Source organism: Hyperolius riggenbachi, chromosome 11 (assembly GCF_040937935.1).
Source record: "Hyperolius riggenbachi isolate aHypRig1 chromosome 11, aHypRig1.pri, whole genome shotgun sequence".
Taxonomy (NCBI): Eukaryota; Metazoa; Chordata; class Amphibia; order Anura; family Hyperoliidae; genus Hyperolius; species Hyperolius riggenbachi.
In genome coordinates, this window is record NC_090656.1 from 9,883,505 (window position 1) to 9,904,713 (window position 21,209).

At 47.7% G+C, this 21,209-nt stretch overlaps 1 protein-coding gene across 3 annotated transcripts in view; it reads left to right on the top strand.

Annotated features, from left to right (window-relative positions):
* Window positions 1-20,584, top strand: part of PDPR (pyruvate dehydrogenase phosphatase regulatory subunit) — a 71,813-nt gene extending 51,229 nt beyond the window's left edge. For all 3 annotated transcript variants that reach the window (XM_068259955.1, XM_068259956.1, XM_068259954.1), the window contains exons 12-18: window positions 962-1,095; window positions 9,386-9,534; window positions 13,055-13,167; window positions 13,266-13,360; window positions 13,442-13,531; window positions 17,155-17,337; window positions 18,490-20,584. In XM_068259955.1, the coding sequence (XP_068116056.1) occupies window positions 962-1,095; window positions 9,386-9,534; window positions 13,055-13,167; window positions 13,266-13,360; window positions 13,442-13,531; window positions 17,155-17,337; window positions 18,490-18,861 (1,136 nt within the window). In that variant the 3' untranslated portion in view covers window positions 18,862-20,584. The remainder of the gene's footprint in view (window positions 1-961; window positions 1,096-9,385; window positions 9,535-13,054; window positions 13,168-13,265; window positions 13,361-13,441; window positions 13,532-17,154; window positions 17,338-18,489) is intronic.
* The last annotated feature ends 625 nt before the right edge of the window (window positions 20,585-21,209 follow it).

A 21,209-nucleotide genomic window follows, 5' to 3' on the forward strand; every position in this document is an offset into this window, starting at 1 on the left:
AGGCCCCGTCAGCCCCGGGCTGCCCATGAAGCTGGCTCCTCAGGCTGGAAAAGTGTGGGGGGAGTGCCTGGCCCTTGGGTGGGGGGCCGACGAGCTGGAGGGGGTAGCAGGCAGGAAGGGGGCCAGCAGGCACAGCGGTGGGAAGGGGGCCAGGCCACCCTCCCTCACCTGAGTCTGCGCTCTCCCTCTAGCTATTAGCACTGTGTACAATCAGGCAGCAGGTGGGGAAACGATGACTTGTATCTCTGAAATGTTGTAACTGGGTTTGTTTGTAAGTAAGGGACCGTCTGTATTTGTTTTTTGGGGCAGATGTGCTTCCCAAACTCCAATGCAGCTCTATTCCTCTTGCCTCTGGTTGCAGTTGGTGGGCGGGTCAGTGAGGAATAAACGTAACACCCAAACAAAGAAGCACAGTAGCTGCCAAATTGCATTTCCCATCTTTCTTGCATTACAGTAGAAAATGTGGTGTCTTTTATGTGAGCATCCAGGCTTGTAGTTTAATTAGTAATGAGCAACTGCGGGGACCATAACCTGCTCACAGGAAGCTACTCAGGCTTTGAAGATCTTAAAGGGATACTTAAGCCTGTCCTAAAAAATCAGTTTTACTCACCTGGGGCTCCTACCAGCCCCCTGCAGCCGTCCTGTGCCCTCGCAGTCAAGATCGGATCCTCCTGGGGCGCCAGCTAGTTTCGTTTTCAGCCGTCAGGCTCACTGTGCCTGGGCAGGCCTGGCCACGCCTCTCCATTTTTATTCTACTACTGCACAGGCATGGGATGTGTTGCATTTGCCCGAACCTATGTGACAAGCCACGTCAAATAGGTTCAGAGGGACTCAGCTCCAGAATAGCGAGGTAGATGGAGATGGGAGAAACCAGAGGCTTCCCTCATCTAAGGTGAGTATATTTTTTTAAGTGACTACACAGATGTTCCACTAATGGTCTGGAACTGTATTTTCTCCCCAGATCTGCTGGCTCTGGATCAGAGTAAAACGTTCTACAAGCCGGATTGGTTCGACATTGTGGGCTCCGAGGTGAAGTGCTGTAAAGAGGCGGTGTGTGTGATCGACATGTCCTCCTTCACCAAATTTGAGATCAGCGTGAGTCTCGACACTCCTCCATCCGTCCGAATCGCTTCTGTGCTCACGTTGTCTCTGTGTGTTCTCATTCATGTCTTTTCTTACTTCCTGTGCGCTCTCACTCACCAGATTCCTGTAAGTCTTGCTTTATAGCTGTGAGGAACAACCTCTCCCTGAAATGACCCATACTTCCTGTTCCCTAATGGCTTGTCTCCCAGAATCCTCTGCAGAACCTGCACTTCCCTTCCCCCACACCCCACCCCTTCCCTTCCAACATCAGTGACTTTGTAATACTCACTAAATTATAACACCATCAGATAAATTATTCATGGAACCGCATCAGATTCCATAAATGAGACTAGAAGAGGCTACAGTGTGCATTACAGAGTCACAGAATGAATGAATGGCATTTTTTCCTGACCAAAAATGTCAATTGTAATAACAGCTTTGCTCCTTTTAGCTTTCACCGTCATGTATTCTTTAGATTATATTGTCTGACTCAACTGTACTGCCTATTTTGAAAGTCTTCAATACTGAGGTTTCCTAGTATCCCTTGTACTTTATTCTAGATTTCTCTTACTTTTCCCAGAATCCCCTCTGCTCCCTTCTCCCAGAATCCCCTCTGCTCCCTTCTCCCAGAATCCCCTCTGCTCCCTTCTCCCAGAATCCCCTCTGCTTCCTTCTCCCATTAACCCCTCTACTTTACTTTCCTGGACCAAACATGGCGGCATACCTATGGGTATAGGCTCCGCCCCCGAACCCTGATAGGACAGTTCACTTAATAAAAGCTCAGAACCCACCCCCTCCAGCCATTCTTTTTTTCTGTCCTCGAACGGACATGTTCACTATTTCTTTTTCTTTTTTTCCTTTTTTCTTTCTTTCTTTTGTTCTTTTCCCTTAGGTATAACTTTAAATGGTACCTGTGCAGGGGTCTAGCGGGTTCAGCCTCTCCCGCTAATACTGCTCAAAGAGTCCTTAAATAGGACAGAGGAGCACCCTCTCTCCCCACATGTATCTGGAGGCTCTATCCTAGGAGTCACGCCGCCGCTGCCGCCATTTTCCGCCGCTGCCTCCGATCACACTGGGACCTCGGGCGCGCATAGAGGAATCAGGAAGAGGAGATCTCGCGTCTCGCGAGAATACGAGCGGCAGCGCTGATTGGCCGGGGAGGACGCATTCGGCGTCGTGACGTCACCCGGAAGCTTAAGGAGCGCTGATGGACTCCATTGCCGGTGTGGGTAGCGTTCTCTGCGCTGGGACCACTCGTTTGCAGCCGGAGACCTCTAAAGCAGCAGGAGACGTGGATTACCAGGGCCAGCTGGACATTGAACAAGAAAATCCTCTTCTGGGACCAGGTATGAGAGGAACTATGACAACAAATGCAAGTTTGAAATGTTAGTATATGCTTTTTGTGCATACTAATGTGGCCTATGCTTATTTTCTCTTAAATAGAGATGGAAGCTAGTGGGCAAGTGGTGGAGATAGAGGAGGAGGTGGTTGAAGACAGGTAACAAGTTGCTAAAAGCAGCTTTCTCTGTTCTCCTCACCTAGGGTGTATTGGTTTCCCCTGCACAGGGCTTCCCAGGTTTTTAAAAGAGTGCTGTTTTTTTTCCGTCCAATTGGATCGGATATTTTCTGAGGGGAACATATTTCACTCTTATGTCTCCACAGACCGGGGGAAGGAGGAAGTGCTCAGATTCAGGAGCAACGGTCCTCTTCTATTAGGTCGAATACTCGCCCAAGATCGCAGGAGAGAAGGGATAAGTCAGCATCCAAGAGGAGAGACTCATACGAGAGAGGAGACAAGTCTGCATCTCGAAGGAGATCCTCAAGGGATGACCATAGGAAAAGTCGATCCCGTAGCAGGAGTCCCAGGAGGCGTTATGGGGAGTCAAGGAGACGATCACCCAGACGTCAGTCCAGGAGGTCCAGATCTGTGCACAGACAGGACAGGAGGAGACGTTCACCGTCTTATTATGCATATAGACATGATCCCCAGAATGACTGTTATGGTTACAGGTCCCCAAGAGGACCTCGCAGGGTATGGACCATGTCCCCTGAGTCAGACAGAGTTACTCCATTTCAAAGGCCTGGGCAAGCGGAATGTTGGTCTTGTACAAAACCAGCTTTGCCAGATAAAAAGGTCTGTGAGGCATGTTTTCTGGAACTAGGCCGGGAAAAGGAGTCTGATAACCAGCAAGTGCTAGCTTTTATCCAGCAGGCGGTTCAGGAAACCTTTCAGAATATGGCCTCTCAGCTTCCAAGTTCTTCTGCAGCGGCTCAAGTTTCGGCAGCCGATGTAACTCCCCAGGCAGATGCACCTCCTATGGGCTTTGATTTCTCTCTTGTTCCAGCATTTCTTACAGCCATAAAATCGGCAATAGACTGGCAGGACGAAGACGGCGCTTCGCCAGAGCCAGATAAATATTATCCACACTTGGATCAAAAACCGCAAGTTTTTCCTTTAATGAAGGTCATAAAGGATGTGGTGTTGAACGAGTGGAGCAAGGTGGAGCAGAAACCTTCCTTAAACAACAGGTTTTCAAAGCTGTACCCTTTGGGGCAGGAAGATTTAAAATTATTCGATTCAGCTCCCATAGTAGATGCATCTGTTGCACGCCTAGCAAAGCATGTGACTCTGCCATTAGAGAACGCCATAGCCTTCAAAGATCCACTGGAGAGAAAGATGGACGTAGACATCAAGAAGGCCTTCCTGGCGGCAGGAGCAGCCTGTAGGCCTGCGGTGGCGTTGACATCTCTAGCAAAAGCCACGAAAGTATGGGTAGAGAACATTGAGACGGCCCTGAACAACGGCACAGACAAACAGGAGATAATAAAGGCCCTAGATGAGTTTAAAGTTATCTGCAGACTTTATGGGAGAAGCTGCTATTGATGTAATTAGATCATCTGCTAGAGCAATGCTGTGGAATATAACGACTAAGAGAGCTTTATGGTTGAAACCATGGGCAGCTGATCCAGCGTCAAAATCGAATTGGTGCAAGATTCCGTTTGATGGAACTCATCTCTTTGGATCCCAGATGGACTCGGCGATTTCCAAGGTGACAGGGGGAAAGTCGGGTAATATGTTGGCGCTTTATAAATACAATAAATAAATAAATAAAATAAATAAATAATCCCGCAGGATAAAAGACAAAGGCCTAGACAACCGTCTTCTAGAAGAAACTTTTCTAACAGATACCAGCAAGCAAGGTCTTATAAGCCAGGGAGGCAGTTTGGAAGGAACTGGAAGGGTACTCAGTCTTCCTTCTTGAAAGGGAACAAGTCCAAGGTCTCTTCCGATCCCCAGCAATCCCAGAAGCGATTTTGATGGGACGTCCACTCAAGATCATCCAGTGGGGGCCAGGCTTCAGCTCTTTTGGAGGTCTTGGGTGGGAAGTATCACAGATCCTTGGGTAATAAGGACTCTAAGGAGGGGGCACTTCTGGAGATTCTGCAGAAAGCCTCCACAGAACAGGTTTGTGACCACAAGAATGCCTCGGGGGAAAAACAAGTCGTCTTCTCTAAGAGAGTATGTTCAGTCCATAGTGAAGGAGCGGGCAGTGATCCCTGTCCCAAGCAAGGAACGCTTCGGCGGAATTTACTTGCCTCTTTTTCTGGTACCAAAGGCAACAGGAGGATGGAGACCAGTCCTAGACCTAAAGTTTCTAAACAACTATATAAGGATCAGGCACTTCAAGATGGAGTCCCTCCAGTCTATCATACCAATGGTAGCCGTGGGCGACTGGATGTCCACTATAGACCTTTCCGATGCCTACCTGCACATTCCAATAAGAGAAGACTATCAAAAGTTCCTCAGGTTTTGTGTAGAAGAAAACCATTACCAGTTCAGATGTCTTCCTTTTGGGCTGTCAACAGCTCCAAGGACCTTCACAAAGATTCTATTACCAGCAATAGCACACATGAGGATCCAGGGCCTGCAAGTATACCATTATTTGGACGATATCCTGTTGTTACATCGAAACAGGGAGGTGTTGTTCCATCATCAGAAACAACTACTGGAATTTCTACAACACCTAGGTTGGGTAATCAACTTCAGGAAAAGTCAGCTTATACCCTCTCAGGACATGGTGTTCCTGGGGGCAAGGTTCCTAACCCTCAGGAACCAAGTATGTCTACCAGACCAGAAACGGTTGCTGATCCAGCAGAAAGTCTACAAAGCATTGGCTGCACCCCACCTGTCGGCGAGAGAATGCCTGAGTCTTTTGGGAACCCTATCCTCCACAATCCCAATGGTGAAGTGGGCTCACTGGCATCTGAGAGTCTTCCAGTTCTTCTTTCTAAAAGTTTGGAGCAAGGCATCCCTGCTCCAATTGTTCAGGTTACCATCAGAAGTAAAGAGGTCACTCCTGTGGTGGACCAAAGAAGTAAATTTGAAGAACAGCCTTCAGATTCAGCCGGAAGTCCCGGTAGTTGTCACGACCGATGCGAGCTTAGACGGTTGGGGAGCCCATTGCGGAGAATACCAGTGTCAGAACAAATGGGATTCAAGGCAAATAGGCGTACCATCGAATCTCCTGGAACTCAGGGCGGCTTTCCTGGCCCTAAAAGCCTTTCGGCACCTGATCTACGGAAAGTCGGTATTACTAAAAATAGACAATGTAACGGCAGTGGCACACATCAGGAGGCAAGGGGGAACAAGGAGTTTGTCCCTGTTGAGGGAAACGGAGCAGCTGATGGTATGGGCACAGAAGAATTTAGCCAACCTGACAGCGTCCTATCTTCCAGGGGAAAAGAATGCCTTAGCAGACCGCCTAAGCAGGCGATTTATGGATCCCCACGAATGGTCCCTGGACAAAGACGTGTTCCTGCAAATAACCAAGAGGTGGGGCAGACCTCAAATAGACCTATGGGCATCATTCCAGAACAGGAAAGTGGAGAGGTTCTTCTCACGCCATCATCATGCAGCTGCAATAGGAGTGGATTGTCTGGTCCAGAGTTGGAACTTCACCCTGGGTTACGCATTTCCTCCCTTTCCCCTGATTTCCAGGTTTCTCCAAAGGCTTTACAAGGAATCGTGCATGATCATCGCTATTCTACCATACTGGCCAAGGAGACCATGGTTTGCCCTAGCGGTGTCAATGAGTGTGGAAGAGCCGATAACACTACCGAAGTCTCACAACCTCTTGTCACAGGGGAATCTACTTCATCCAGGAGTAGACAGGTTGAATTTAACTGCATGGAAGCTGAAAGGAAGAGGTATTTAGACTTAGGCTGCTCTAGCGGAGTGGTAGACACACTCCTGAAGGCAAGAAAAGCTTCTACCAACTCGACATATTATAGGATCTGGGAAAGATTTGCAGCTTTTGCCTCAGAAAGAGGATTTAGTGTCTTATCTCCAGAAGTACACCATATATTGGACTTTCTGCAATCTGGAGTGGAGAAAGGGCTGAGTGTATCTGCAGTAAAAGTTCAAGTGTCAGCACTATCTGCATTAACAGGAAGTCGATGGGCAACACATTCGTTGATAACACAGTTCATTTAGGCAGTATTTAAGATGAGGCCTCCAAGAAAGCCGTTCTTCCCCAAATGGGACCTTTCTTTAGTGCTGGAGGTTCTATCATCACCTCCTTTTCATCCACTGGAGAATGTTTCATTGGAAAACCTAACATTAAAGACAGTCTTCCTGACAGCGATAGCTTCTGGGAAAAGAGTCTCAGATCTGCAAGCCTTGGGCTGTTCAAGCAACTTATTAGAGTTCTTCCCAGACAGAGTGGTCATCAGGCCCGTGCTGCAGTTTATTCCCAAGGTGTCTTCCTCCTTTCATGTAAATCAAGAGGTAGTGTTGCCTAATTTCCTTGCTGAAGGAATATGTCATCCCCTGGATGTGAGTCAGTCTATCAGGGCCTTCTTAAACGCCTCGGCATCTTTCAGGAATTCAGATCGCCTGTTTATAAACTATCAGGGTCCTAGGAAAGGCAGAGAGGTGTCAGCTAGATCCATCTCTTCTTGGTTGGTTAAGATCATTAAAAAATGCTATTCGTTGAAGGGGTTACCAGTGCCTAATGAGGTACAAGCACATTCGACCAGGGGCATGTCAGCCTCCTGGGCGTGTTTTTCAAAAGTATCTGTTGAGTCTATATGTAAAGCGGCCAGTTGGTCTTCTGTTCATACTTTCATGCATCATTACCATGTTGATCCTGCTTCTCTAACTCCAGTTGATTTTGGGAGAGCAGTTCTTGCAGTATAAATCAATAAATTTTGTATTTTTTTGCAGAATTCCCTCCCTCTTGTGTGATTTGTTATATCCCATAGGTATGCCGCCATGTTTGGTCCAGGAAACCGGAAAATTGTATACTTACCTTCCGTAATTTTCCTTTCCTGGATCAAACGATGGCGGCATACGACTCCCTCCCTCTTGTCCATTCGAGGACTGATTTTCACCAGAATGGCTGGAGGGGGTGGGTTCTGAGCTTTTATTAAGTGAACTGTCCTATCAGGGTTCGGGGGCGGAGCCTATACCCATAGGTATGCCGCCATCGTTTGATCCAGGAAAGGAAAATTACGGAAGGTAAGTATACAATTTTCCGGTTTCCAAGAATCCCCACTTATTCCCTCTCCTAGAATCCCCCCTCCTTCCCTCTCCCAGAATCCCCTCTTCTTCCCTCTCCCAGAATCCCCTCTGCTTCCTTCTCCCCTAAACCCCTCTACTTTATTTTCCCAGTATCGCCTCAGCTTCCTTTTCCCAGAATCCCCTCTGCTTCTTTCTCCCAGAATCCCTTCTGCTTCCGTCTCCCATGATCCTCTCTGCTTCTTTCTCCCATAAACCACTCTTCACTACTTTCCCAGTATCGCCTCAGCTTCCCTCTCCCAGAATCCCCTCTGCTTCCCTCCTGGAATCCTATTTGCATCCCTTTCCCAGAATCCCATCTACTTCCTTCTACAGGAATTCCTCTACTACCCCCTACTGTCCTCCTTCAAGAGTACCCTCTATTTTCCTGATATCTACTTTACTTTTTCCTTCTCCAAAATTGCTGACTGGTCCTTCTTCCATAATCCTTGTGTTCTTCCTGTTCAAGAATTCCTGGTACTTTGCCAGGATCCCCCGTACATCAATCTGTACGATCTCTGGTATCTTCTGTACTCTCGCCTCTGTGTCTCTTCTCCTAGAATCCCTGGACTTTTCCCAGAATCCTTTGTAATTTCTCAGTTTATGTGGGAGCTGTGAAAGGGAAAAGGGGTGTGTTCATTTCACTGAATGTTATAGGTTTTGTGGTCAGCAGTGTGCAGAAAGTGAGAGCTTACATCACTTCATAGAATCCTGCAGAAAGTTTGGGAAATGGATAGAGGGTGGCACAAGACATGTATCACTAGGGGTGGGGCCACATGACTTCCTACGCATGTATTTTGGTGACTATGGAAGAAGTTGTGGAAGAAGTTAATAAAGTGCGGATTTTCCCTTTCACAGCACCCATAGGGTATTTCTTTGGAGTGGATTTCTAGCCAAAACTTTTTTTGGGGGGGGATAAACTGGGGAAGGGGTAGAGTCCCCCCTTCCCTTTTCACCATTGCTGTCTGTGTCCCTGACATCTCTTGTCTCTTGTTACCACTGACAGGAAATGTGTATTCTTTCCAAATGAGTCATACATGGCAATAAAATCCTGACAGTCAGTGCATCTGGCAAGTTTCCACAGCACCTCACTTTTTTGTGTTACAGCCTTATTCTAAAATGAATTAAATTCATTTTTTCCTCAGAACCTCAGAATTCTACACATAACACCCCATAATCGGGCAGCACGGTGGCGTAGTGGTTAGCTCTCTCGCCTTGCAGCGCTGGGTCCCTGGTTCGAATCCCAGCCAGGGCACTATCTGCAAAGAGTTTGTATGTTCTCTCCGTGTCTGCGTGGGTTTCCTCCGGGCACTCCGTTTTCCTCCCAAATTCCAAAAACATACGGATAAGTTAATTGGCTCCCCCTAAAATTGACCCTAGACTACAGTACTTACACTACATAATATAGACATATGGCAATGGTAGGGATTAGATTGTGAGCTCCTTTGAGGGACAATTAGTGACAAGTGAAAAAAAGTTTGAGGTTTTGGCAAATTTATTAAAAATAAAAAAATAGAACGCACAAGTACATAAGTACTCACCGCCTTTGCTCTGACTTTTTCCTGTTCAGTTTATCCATAAAAAAGGTTTTGCCTGGAGTCCCACTTTAACCTGTTGCTAATATTATTCCGGCCCTAGTATCTCCTCCCCACTTGTTGTGTCTGTCCTCTCTGACCCCCTCTAGTGGAGGAAGTGCTTAGTGTCTGCACTGAGTATGTTAATAAGATGTGACATATCCCTCAGTCTCCAGGGGACCAGGCGCTGGACATCCTGCAGTATCTCTTCTCCAATGATCTGGATGTTCCCGTGGGGCACATCGTTCACACTGGGATGCTGAATGAGCGAGGCGGCTACGAGAACGACTGCAGTATGGTACGGCTGAATAAGCGCAGGTAAGTGACTGCCGTGTTAATAGTTATTGCGGCCAGAACCCGAAGTTTGGCCACTTCGAGTTCTGACTGCTGAAAACTACAAGTCGCCGTCTCACTGCAGCCGATATCCGAAACGAATGAAGATTTCTGGATTCCCGGCGGCAATGTGAGAGAAATGAAGCCGACTCCTCGACTCTGGCTCCTCCCACTGCCTCCTTCCTATTTCCGCTCTGGCAGGGGAAACACGCATTCCCCCAGAGTCGTTCGTAGCGGCAGGGAAGCAGAGCCGGGAAGGCTGCAGACATCACTTCTGCCAGCATCCGCTCTGCAGGAATGAATGTCACAAATCCCTGCCGCTACGAACAACTCTGCGGGACACGCCTGTCCCTGGCTGCCAGAGCTGAAAAGGAGGAGGGCAGGGGGAGGAGCCAGAGCCAAGGAGTCGGCTTCATTTCTCACTTTGCCGCCGGGAATCAGGAACTCTTCATTCATTTCTGGCATCGGCCGCAGTGAGACTGCCACTTCTCACTTCTAGGTTTGACCGGCCAGAAACCAAAGGGATCGAACTTCGGGTTCTGGCCGCAACAGAGTAACCAAGCAGCTCGGGGTGACTCAAACCACTAGGAATCGCTCCCTTTGTATATTACCTCCATTATCTACTGTATGTCCTAACATGTTCATGGGATGAAACTCAAATAAATCATGGTAAAATTAACAAGTGCCCTTAAAAAAAATATAAAGTGAATATATTTTGTTTTGCACTGTAAATAAAGCATGATTCTAGACTTGCTTCTGACTCTGATTCTCAAACCCTTTATGAACCCTATGCTGAGCACAAGCCGCTGTGCATTCTGGGGCAATGTTTTCTTTCTATTCCTGCAGCCCGAGAGATGCAGAAGACCCCCGAAGCTTCCTCCGCGAGTTATAATTTATGATCTGCAGCTGCCTTCATCCCTGCAAGCACTGAATACGTTTGTGTGATTGATGCCAGAGATAGGTGGAGCTGCAGATCAAAAATTAAAACTCACACAGGAAAACTCTGAAGTATTTGTCATCTCTCGGGCTGCAGGGATAAAAAAATAAAAACTGCCACAGAATGCACAGCGGCTCATTCACTACAGTTTGAAAATCAAAGAGATAGAGAGATAGACGTAAGGCTGGAATCATGCTGTATTTACACTCCTACCTGTTCCTCAGTCTCGACAAGCCCAGATCGATCTGAGGAAAGATGGGGGGGGGGGGGGGGGGGAATAAACGACTAATTAGAAGATGGAACATCAGTCAAAAAGGCCTTTATTTTTCTTCATTCAACTCAACATAGAGCATTATGAAAAATACTAAATGGCGTATGACCTCTTTAGCCCTATATCAGACACCGCCCCAAAGTATGTATGCGTATTCTCACATTTCCGTGTGATCAGATAAAAGTTGGTCGATCGGCCCGCAAATTCGATCGATGTATGGGGAACCTTTCTGTTCACATGGGGCATTTATTCACAAAGTCAATCAGATTATCTAAAACTACAGCACAGTTCTTTTGAGACTTTTCATTCTAAAAGGTATGTTAGTAGTAGCTGTAATAAGACCCGCATACCATAGGAACTGAATAGAGCAGCCTCTGGGCAGCAATGACTGGCTCCAATGAAAACATTTACATGTAGTGAAAGACCGGGGTGGAGCCTGATTATACTGGGTGATACTGCATCCTCCTGTTTCTGTGCCTGGAGTGTGTATATGCTGTATGAGCTGCCTGCTGTGCACTGCGGTATGCAGAGAGAATGCCTCAGGCTCTGTTTACCAGAAAGCTGTCTTTCATGGACAAGGTCATTTGTTTACATTGAAATCCCTACTTCTCATGTTTGTGTTCAGGGTTGATGCCATCTTTACTGAGGTGAACTAGCTTGCTGCTGCCATGTTGAATTTAGGGGACATGAAATGGCAAAATATGTGTTTTGGTTTAAACATTAAATGAGTGTCTTCTCCACTGCCAGTACAACAGACGATCGTTTCGGGACCAATCGCGTCCCCTTTGCCAAGGCACAGGGCAGAGAAACGTACATGTTTGTCTGCCCTATGCCTTGACAAAGGGGACCCGATTGGCCCCCAAACGATTATCAGTTGTAACGGTCAGATGTCCTAAGCTGTGTGTGATGGGACGATAAACTTGCACAGTTCGTTAATATGCCTGTGTGCAGAACCTTCCTTTGATCTTGTTGCTTTTGAGTTTAAAGGGAATCTGAAGTGAAAATGAACTTATGATATAATCTGTATGTGTAGTACCGCTAAGAAATAGAACATTAGCAGCAAAGATAGGAGTCTAATATTGTTTCCAGTACAGAAGAGTTAAGAAACTTCAGTTGTTATCTATGCAAGAGAGCTTCACTGAGCACTGCATTGAAGAAAGCTCTGTCTTCTGAAGCTTTTATCTCAACTGTCTCTCACTGTTTCTTGTTTGTTTAAAGAGTAACTGTTAGCCCCAAAAATGAAATTTAAATCTCTATTGCAATGTTTTATTTACTTTGTAAGGGAGCCAAAAAGGCAATGCAGAAGTTAAAAAGCAATCTAATTTTTTTACTATGTAGCCTTTTCCCCAGGACGCAAAGCCGCATAACAGATACTGCTGTCTGCCCGACCCCCCTCCCCCCCCCCAGGACCAGGTGCCGATATATTCTCACCCCAAACAGCTGACACGGAGAGGGAGCGGAGTACATCTACACACTTCCAGCGCCGCCACCGCAGAGCAGCCCCCGCCGAGTCACATGTGAGAGAATCACGAGCAGGAGAGAGATGCTCGGCGGCGGCTGCTCTGCGGTGGCGGCGCTGGAAGTGTGTAGATGTACTCCGCTCCCTCTCCGTGTCAGCTGTTTGGGGTGAGAATATATCGGCTCCTGGGGTGGGGGAGGGGGGTCGGGCAGACAGCAGTATCTGTTATGCGGCTTTGCGTCCTGGGGAAAAGGCTACATAGTAAAAAAATTAGATTGCTTTTTAACTTCTGCATTGCCTTTTTGGCTCCCTTACAAAGTAAATAAAACATTGCAATAGAGATTTAAATTTCATTTTTGGGGCTAACAGTTACTCTTTAAGTTTTACAACAGAGGAAAGTTGAAAAGGTCATTAGCTCTGCTCTGTAAAATCATTTACAACACTGAGTTTAGTGTGTAAATTGCAAATTTTAGAGAATGATGCAATGTTCTAAAAATAAAAGCTGTATAACTGAAAATAAAAATATGAGACCATTTTCTTTGCTACAAATGTTCTATTCATTATTCGTACTACACATTGAATTCATTAAAGGAAACATCCAAGCTGTTAAAAAAAAAAAAAAAAAAAAGAGATCCACTTACCTGGGGCTACTTACAGCCCCTGGCAGCCGTCCTGTACCCTCGTCGGGCCGGTAAAAAAGGCATCAGGGGGCCGCATTCGGCCCGCGGGCCTTAGTTTGAGAACCACTGGACTAGACCCTTCACGACAGTAGCAAGTGAGGAGTGCTATCTAAGAAGTTCACTCCAGTCATGTGACCAGGCGTTTTCTTGTCTTGCAGCTTCTTCATGATCTCGCCTACAGATCAGCAGGTACATTGCTGGTCCTGGCTGAAGCAGCACATGCCCAGTGACAGCGATCTGGTCCTAGAAGATGTCACCTGGAAGTACACAGGTACGGAGGAGAGGACCTGTCATCTCTGTTATGCCTAGTCTGGTGGGACATGGGGGTTAATGAGGTCAGGGATTCTCTCATTGGCTCTTGTTTTGCAGCTCTGAATCTGATTGGTCCCCGTGCCATGGACGTCCTCTCTGAGCTGTCCTATGCTCCCATGACGCCTGATCATTTCCCATCGATGTTCTGTAAGGTGAGAAGGTTAGGCATGAATCTTCTGCTATAGAAATCTCTGCGGCTTTGCCCTGACTGCCTGCTGTCTGATCCAATACAGGAGATGAGCGTGGGCTACGCCAACGGGATCCGCGTCATGAGTATGACTCACACCGGGGAGCCGGGATTTACGCTCTACATTCCCATCGAGGTGAGTGGCGGTGACCTGTCACTGGTGAAGCTGAAGTATCACTACAACCCAGCGTTGTAAAAGTGGCCATACACTGGTCAATGCGGCCATCAGATAGATCTCGCTCAAATCATTATCTGATCAGGAAGGGATCTATCTGATTGAATCCCTCCATGCATACACAGATTGTCAATAGATTTTAGCATGAAATCTGTGCGCACTGCCTGCCGGGTCTCCCAGTTTCCCCACGGTCCGTGCAGAGCGTTTAGCAAATCACCTGTCCTCCGGGCGTGTCTTCTCTCCACTGTCGGGCTTTCCTTCCTGTCTCTTTTCTCCCTGGGTCTATGTCACATGACAAACACTAGACTCTAGATCAGTGTTTCTCAACATTTTATTGTACCCCTTATAAAACCCCCGTACTCACCAAGTACCCCCTAGCATCAGAGGCGTATCTGAGTAATATGGTGCCTATGGCAAACACTGAAACTGCGCCCCCCCCCCTCTGATCAGAGCATTCTTCCCCTGTAAAGCTACTAGGTAGGATTCTATGCTGGGTGCTATGGGTGTGCAGTGCTACCAGGGGCGGATTTTAGTAATGAAACTGAGTGTCAGGGAAGGAGATCAAATGTCTTTGAGGGACAGTGTGTGAGAGAAAAAATGGGAAAGAGAAAAAAAGTGTGTGTGAGGGATAGTGTGAGTGAGCTATGAAGGGAAAAAGAGAGAGAGAGAGAGAAGGAGGGGGAGAGAGAGAGGAAAGAGAGAGAGAGAGGGGAGAGAGAGAGATAGAGGAGAGGAAGGAGAGAGAGAGGAAAGAGAGAGAGAGAGAGGAAAGAGAGAGGGAAAGAGAGAGAGAGGGAGACAGAGGAGAGAGAGACAGACAGACAGAGGAGAGAGAGAGAGATAGACAGAGGAAAGAGAGACAGAGGGAGAAGAGAGAGGGAGAGGGGGGGGAAGAGAGAGACAGACAGACAGAGGAAAGAGAGAGAGGGAGACAGAGAGAGACAGAGGGAGAGAGACAGAGGAAAGAGAGAGAGGGAGACAGAGAGAGAGGGAGACAGAGAGAGAGAGAGACAGACAGAGGGACAGAGACAGACAGAGGGACAGAGACAGACAGAGGGACAGAGACAGACAGAGGGACAGAGACAGACAGAGGGACAGAGACAGACGGAGGGACAGAGGAAAGAGAGAGAGAGAGTGAGAGAGAGAGACAGGGAGAGAGAGAGAGAGAGAGACAGGGAGAGAGAGCGAGACAGAGGGAGAGACAGAGAGAGGGAGAAAGAGGGAGAGAGACAGACAGAGGAAAAAGAGAGAGGGAGACCGAGAGAGAGAGACAGAGGAAAGAGAAAGAGGGAAATAGAGAGGGAGACAGAGAGAGAGAAACAGAGGAAAGAGAAACAGACAGAGGAAAGAGAGAGACAGGGAGAGAGAGCGTGTGTGAAGTGTGAGTGTGTATGTTCCTGAGTGAGAAACAGACTATGCAGAAAAAAAAGAGAGGATTGCAAGTTGTAGGAGCAATTACTATATGAACTTTAGATATAAGGAATGTAACCCTTTCACAGCTCCTGTAACCTGTCCTGCACATCACACTGCAGGTTTGGGAAAACACTGACGTCCAGGGACAGCTCGATCATGGAGATGTGTAATGCTCTCTCCTGCAGTGTAATGGGGAGAAGGGTAGCAGCTGCAAAGAGAGGTGACCGGGCACGGCAGGGATTCTGCTTCTACTCGATTCATCTATATGCATTGCAAGGCTGTCGCTACTCTCCAGCCCCTGCTAAAGCTGCTCCGAACTTTCCTCTGTGTGTGCTCTGAGTCTGAACCACGAGACTGCAGAGGCTGAAGCACATGGGGAGAGAGCTGCTATGAGACATGAGGAGGAGGAGAAGAGCCCCTTAGCCGGGGAGATGATTACTTACTGGGCGCAGTGGGTGAGCCACACATTCTCTCCATAACTCTGCCTGTGTGTGACGCTTCCTGTGCTTTCACCGCCCCTCCACCCCACTGATAGGCAGGAGGTGAGAGGAGGGCGGAGAGTGTGTCTGAGGGATAGCGGCCGCTGCAGTGACACAGCTGCTGCCCGGCCCGCTGTAGTAAATAGAGAATGTAGGAAGGCAATTTTGCCGCGGACCAGGACTAGCAGGCATGGCGCCCATGGGTGCCTTGGCGCCCATAGCACTAGCCATGCCTGCACCCTTGTAGATACGCGTCTGCCTAGCATAGTAAACATTATCACAAGTACACCTTGACAAATATTCTAAACAATTTTCAAGCATTAACTGTTGCTTTTAATTAGCTAAAACACTAATTTGTTGTAGTTTCAATAGCTTTGAATTTGTTATTTTTGGTTAAATTGGACCCAAATTAAAAATACAAGATTTCAGAATTAAAATCTATTTTCTAAATTATAATAATAAATAGCGGCCTTTTTTCAGCTGCATAATGACAAATATAAAATATTTTACATTTATTGGAGGAACTCCTCCCTTCCTTTCATATTGCCGGGACAGAATCCGGCAGACTGGTGGAGTAGGTGGTGTCCGGCAATGGAGGAGTTGCTAATGGCTGCCACCTGTATAACCCTAGTTATGAAAAGAGAAGGGAGAAAAGCATGCACTGAAATGCTCATAGGCTTGAAGGAGTGTTTATTTATCTTTGTATGTGTCAGAGTGGTGCAACTAAATATTTTGAATCAAAAAAATGTTTGGTTTTGGTCCGCTTTAAGTATATCAAGCCTGAGTACACCCTGGAACCATCAGGGTATGTGGGGTACGTGTACTACATGTTGAGAACCTAGGCTCTAGAGGACCAATACTTACAGGCACTTACGTGACTACTAGAGGCATCTAGTGTTTGTGACATGACACAGGCCCGGGGATAGAGGAGACAGGAAGGAGAGCCCGGCGGTGGAGAGAAGACGCTCCTGGAGGACAAGTGGGAGTAACTTCTGCCACTGTGGCGGTTGTAGTGAGATCTAATCCCGCTAGCGACGCACACTATAGACCCTCCGCCAATCGAGCAAAACCTTCCATCCAGCACGACCGACTATTTTGATTTATTTTAACTGAAAATGTAACAGGAATCATTTGCTGCTAGGATTTCTAGTAATTTCAATCAAATGATCGGAATTGCCCAGATATCGATGGAAAAAAATCAACCAGTGTATGGCCACCTTTACACAATTACAGCTACTATTAGCTGCAGAAGCTGATAAGCAGGTGAAGGTTTTCTAAAGACCCATACACACGTCGGATTTTTGCGAACGACCCGTCGTTTGAACGTTCCGTCGTTCGCACATCAAATCCAGCGTGTGTACAGACTATCGTTCGGGTGATAAGAAAACCAGTCTTATTACCCGAACGATAGTCTGTACACACGCCGGATTTGACGTGCGAACGACGAAACGTTCAAACAACGGGTCGTTCGCAAAAATCCGAGGTGTGTATGGGCCTTAAGGGTAACTGAACAGGGTGGATTTTCCTCCCCTAATGTGATTGTTTCAGGTAAAAATCTATAGAGTATTCAGTAGGATTGCCCTGGTGTTTGTGGTCGCACCATCAGCAGAACTAGACGCAACACAGCTAAATCCTATCGCCAGACAGGCGGCTGTAATCACTAATCCTTCAGCTATTGTCTCTCCTGTACAGTACGCATTGCATGTATATAATGAGATAATCAGCGTAGGACAGAAGTATGGAATCCGGAATGCTGGCTACTACGCACTGAGGAGTCTGCGGATCGAGAAGTTCTTTGCCTTCTGGGGTCAGGATCTGGATGCCTTTACTACTCCACTGGAATGTGGGCGAGAGTTCCGGGTCAAGCTGGACAAGGTATGCGCCCAACCGAATGATGCATTGTTTTTTCCTAAAGTCAGGTCACATGATATGTATCATATCACACCATACCCCAGCAGTAACTATACTTAAAGATAACCTGTAACAAAAAAAGTTCCCCTGGGGGGTACTCACCTTGGGAGCAGGAAGCCTTAGGGTCCCAATGAGGCTTTCCCCACTCCTGTAGCTGCAGGCAGTCCAGCGCTGGCTCTCCCGGAGTCCTCCCTCGACAAGCCTGATCAGCACTGATTTCTATACCTCTCTTGGCTCCAGCGGGGGCGCTGTTGCGGCTCTCCGCACGGAGATAGGTGAAAATAGCCGATCTCCGTCCAGTCCGCTCTACTGCGCAGGCACAGGAGACCCATGCAGTAGAGCGGCAATTTTCGCCTATCTCCGTGCGGAGAGCCGATACTGCGCTTGCGCTGGAGAGGTAAATATTGCAATCGCCGCCGCTCCGGGAGGATTTTCGCCGCCGCTGTGGGACCGAAGAGGGCGGGGGAAGCCTCAGTAGGATCCGGAGGCTTCTCCCACCTGGGTTGAGTACCCCCCAGGGGAGGTTTTCTTTGTTACAGGTTGTCTTTAAGGCCTCTTTTCCATGAGTAGCTGAAGGCGGTAAATTCACCGCCTGTGAACTGCTCTCGTCTGGCGACCTGGCACTAGTTAGCGCTCGGTACGGGCAGTAGACAGGCAATCCCCTCCCATGGAGTTTTTTCTGAGCATGGAGGTTGCCACAATTTTTTTTTCCACTGAGTGATGCCACCGCATGTCAAACATGACACTTGCAGTGTTATCAAACGCTACAATTCAGCTGCATGTAACTGCAGCCGAATGGCACTTAAAGAGGATCTGTAACTAGAAAAAAAAACCTTCTGGGTGATACTTGCCTCGTGAGGGGGAAGCCTCTGGATCCTAATGAGGCATCCTAACGAGGCTTCCCCCTGTCCTCCGGTGTCCCGGCAATCTCCTGCTGCAGCCCCCCAAACTGTGGTGAGGTAAATATTTATCTTATGCGATCCTGCACGGGCGCACTAGCGGCTCTCCGTTCGGATTAAGGCAGAAATAGCCGAACCCGATAGATCCGTTCTACTGCGCATACGCGAGTCCTTTGTTTTGTTTGGGTTCTGTAATCGTTTTCTGATGTCTTGGCAGGGCTATGATTTCATCGGCCGGGATGCCTTGTTGCAGCAGCGAGAAGAAGGCATCTTCAAACGCTTCACCATGTTTATCTTGGAGGACCACGACACAGACCTGGACTTGTGGCCCTGGTGGGGAGAGCCTATCTACCGCAACGGAGAGCTTGTGGGCAAGACCACCAGCAGTGCCTATAGCTATACACTGGGCAAACACGTATGCTTGGGTTTTATCAACGGCCAGAACCCCGTCACTCCTGAATTCATCAACCGAGGAGAATACGAAATAGACATCGCTGGACAAAGGTTTCAGGCCAAAGCCAAGCTCTATCCCTTCAGTTCCCTGTTCTTTCAGAGACGCAGGAAGGAGGATCTAGAAATGGGGTACTGAGTCGGGACTGGTCTCACCACTAGATGGGCAACACGGGGACAGAGATTCAGAAGTACTACATATTGCTGTGGAGATCTTTGTTGGCAACCTCCACTTTGTAGAATCCAGAGCAGCCTCATCAGTCCAGGAAAGGTCTGAGGCCAGCAGAGCCCAGCCCGCACCTTACTGAAATTACATCGGTTGAAGTTTTGTTCAGAATCAGAGACCTTCATGTCCAGATTGTGACCTCTATCTACCATCCTGGAAAGCACAAGATGTCCGCCGCTCTCCTATGGACCATCTAGAAAGACTCATCATTTCCCCTGAAGCTCTGCAGATGTCACGTGGAGAAAACTCTCTCCTAGACGTATATTTTCACTTTATTTTTCTACAGAATGCAAAGGGGTTCTACAGTTCTTCAGCTTGAATTCTGTTTAATATCGCTCCTGGCCAAAGTGTATTGGAACAATCGCTGAAGTCAGGAAATAGTTATTGCTGCAGATTTACAGAGACGTTCGGTAATTGCTCTGAATCCCTCCTATATTTTGCACTGAGGTTTCCATCCACATTTAGTGGTGATTTCAAAAGTTTTATCTAGGGGAAACCTGTGGAGTAAATCACTCCAGCCAAAATAGATTTTGAATGAATCCTAATTCAGCCCTCCTGAAAGGTTCTCACAGCTCTTTAGTTCCTCAAGTGGTCACATCCTTGTTTGGTTCCCCAAGTGGTCTCATCCTTGTTTGGTTCCCCAAGTGGTCTCATCCTTGTTTGGTTCCCCAAGTGGTCTCATCCTTGTTTGGTTCCCCAAGTGGTCTCATCCTTGTTTGGTTCCCCAAGTGGTCTCATCCTTGTTTGGTTCCCCAAGTGGTCTCATCCTTGTTTGGTTCCCCAAGTGGTCTCATCCTTGTTTGGTTCCCCAAGTGGTCTCATCCTTGTTTGGTTCCCCAAGTGGTCACATCCTTGTTTGGTTCCCTAAGTGGTCTCATCCTTGTTTGGTTCCCCAAGTGGTCTCATCCTTGTTTGGTTCCCCAAGTGGTCTCATCCTTGTTTGGTTCCCCAAGTGGTCTCATCCTTGTTTGGTTCCCCAAGTGGTCTCATCCTTGTTTGGTACTCCAAGTGGTCTCATCCTTGGTCCGTCTGTGACATGCTAAGAACGTTGGCTTTACAGCTGAGCTACAGTTGTCATCGGTGTGAATTCTATGTGTCTCCTCTAGAACCTGTGTTCTCAATAAGTGGTATGCATTCCCCAGAGGGGACTTAGCTTGACTATGGATGTAGTTATTATAGCCTGTTCATTCTATAATAAGTTTTGAGATTAGAAATAATCAAAAGTATAAGGGAGGATGAGGAAGTGTTCATAAAGAATTATGGACTTCTAACAAGTGTATGTGCATCAAGGAGAATTGAGATAACGTTCTCCTCATTTGTTACTGGGTAACCTTGTTCTTTGATAATGAAGTGCATGTTGGTATAAAGTTGAGAAGCCAGACCATAGAGGACACAGAATACAGTATTCCTATAAGAAGAGCTTATGCTGGTGCAAATGGCTCAGCTGTGAACAGGGGCGGGCCAAGGCAAAGGTGAGAGAGGCTCCAGTGTAGGAGGGGGAGTACAACTCACTCAGCTATCATTCCCTTATTGTGTTTGAAGCAGAGAGAAATAAGAAAAGGGGATACATGGCAGATGACTAGAGATTAAGGTGTTGGGGGCCCTGGAGAGCCTCTTACTCTGATAGCAATCAGTGTGTGACGGCTGGGGTGGGAGGGATGGGGAGGGGCCTCTTAGTGTAATAGCAATCAGTGTGTGACGGCTGGGGTGGAGGGATGGGGAGGGGCCTCTTAGTGTAATAGCAATCAGTGTGTGACGGCTGGGGTGGAGGGATGGGGAGGGGCCTCTTAGTGTAATACCAATCAGTGTGTGACGGCTGGGGTGGGAGGGATGGAGGAGGGGCCTCTTAGTGTAATAGCAATCAGTGTGTGACGGCTGGGGTGGGAGGGATGGAGGAGGGGCCTCTTAGTGTAATAGCAATCAGTGTGTGACGGCTGGGGTGGGAGGGATGGAGGAGGGGCCTCTTAGTGTAATAGCAATCAGTGTGTGACGGCTGGGGTGGGAGGGATGGAGGGGCGCACTTTGGTGTCTCAGCCTTGGGTGCTGGAGGACCCTGACCCAGCTCTGGCTGTGAAGCCAAGCTTATAACTCATCACAGCTGTGCCATGGGAGGAATAGATACATTATCCCCATCGGGATCTACTGAGAGAACTCACCACACAGAAAGGATAATTGCACTTTATAATGTTCACTTGCCCTTCTGTACGCTCCTACCACCTACCCTAGACCCCGGGAACCTACTCCACCCTTGTCCACACTGA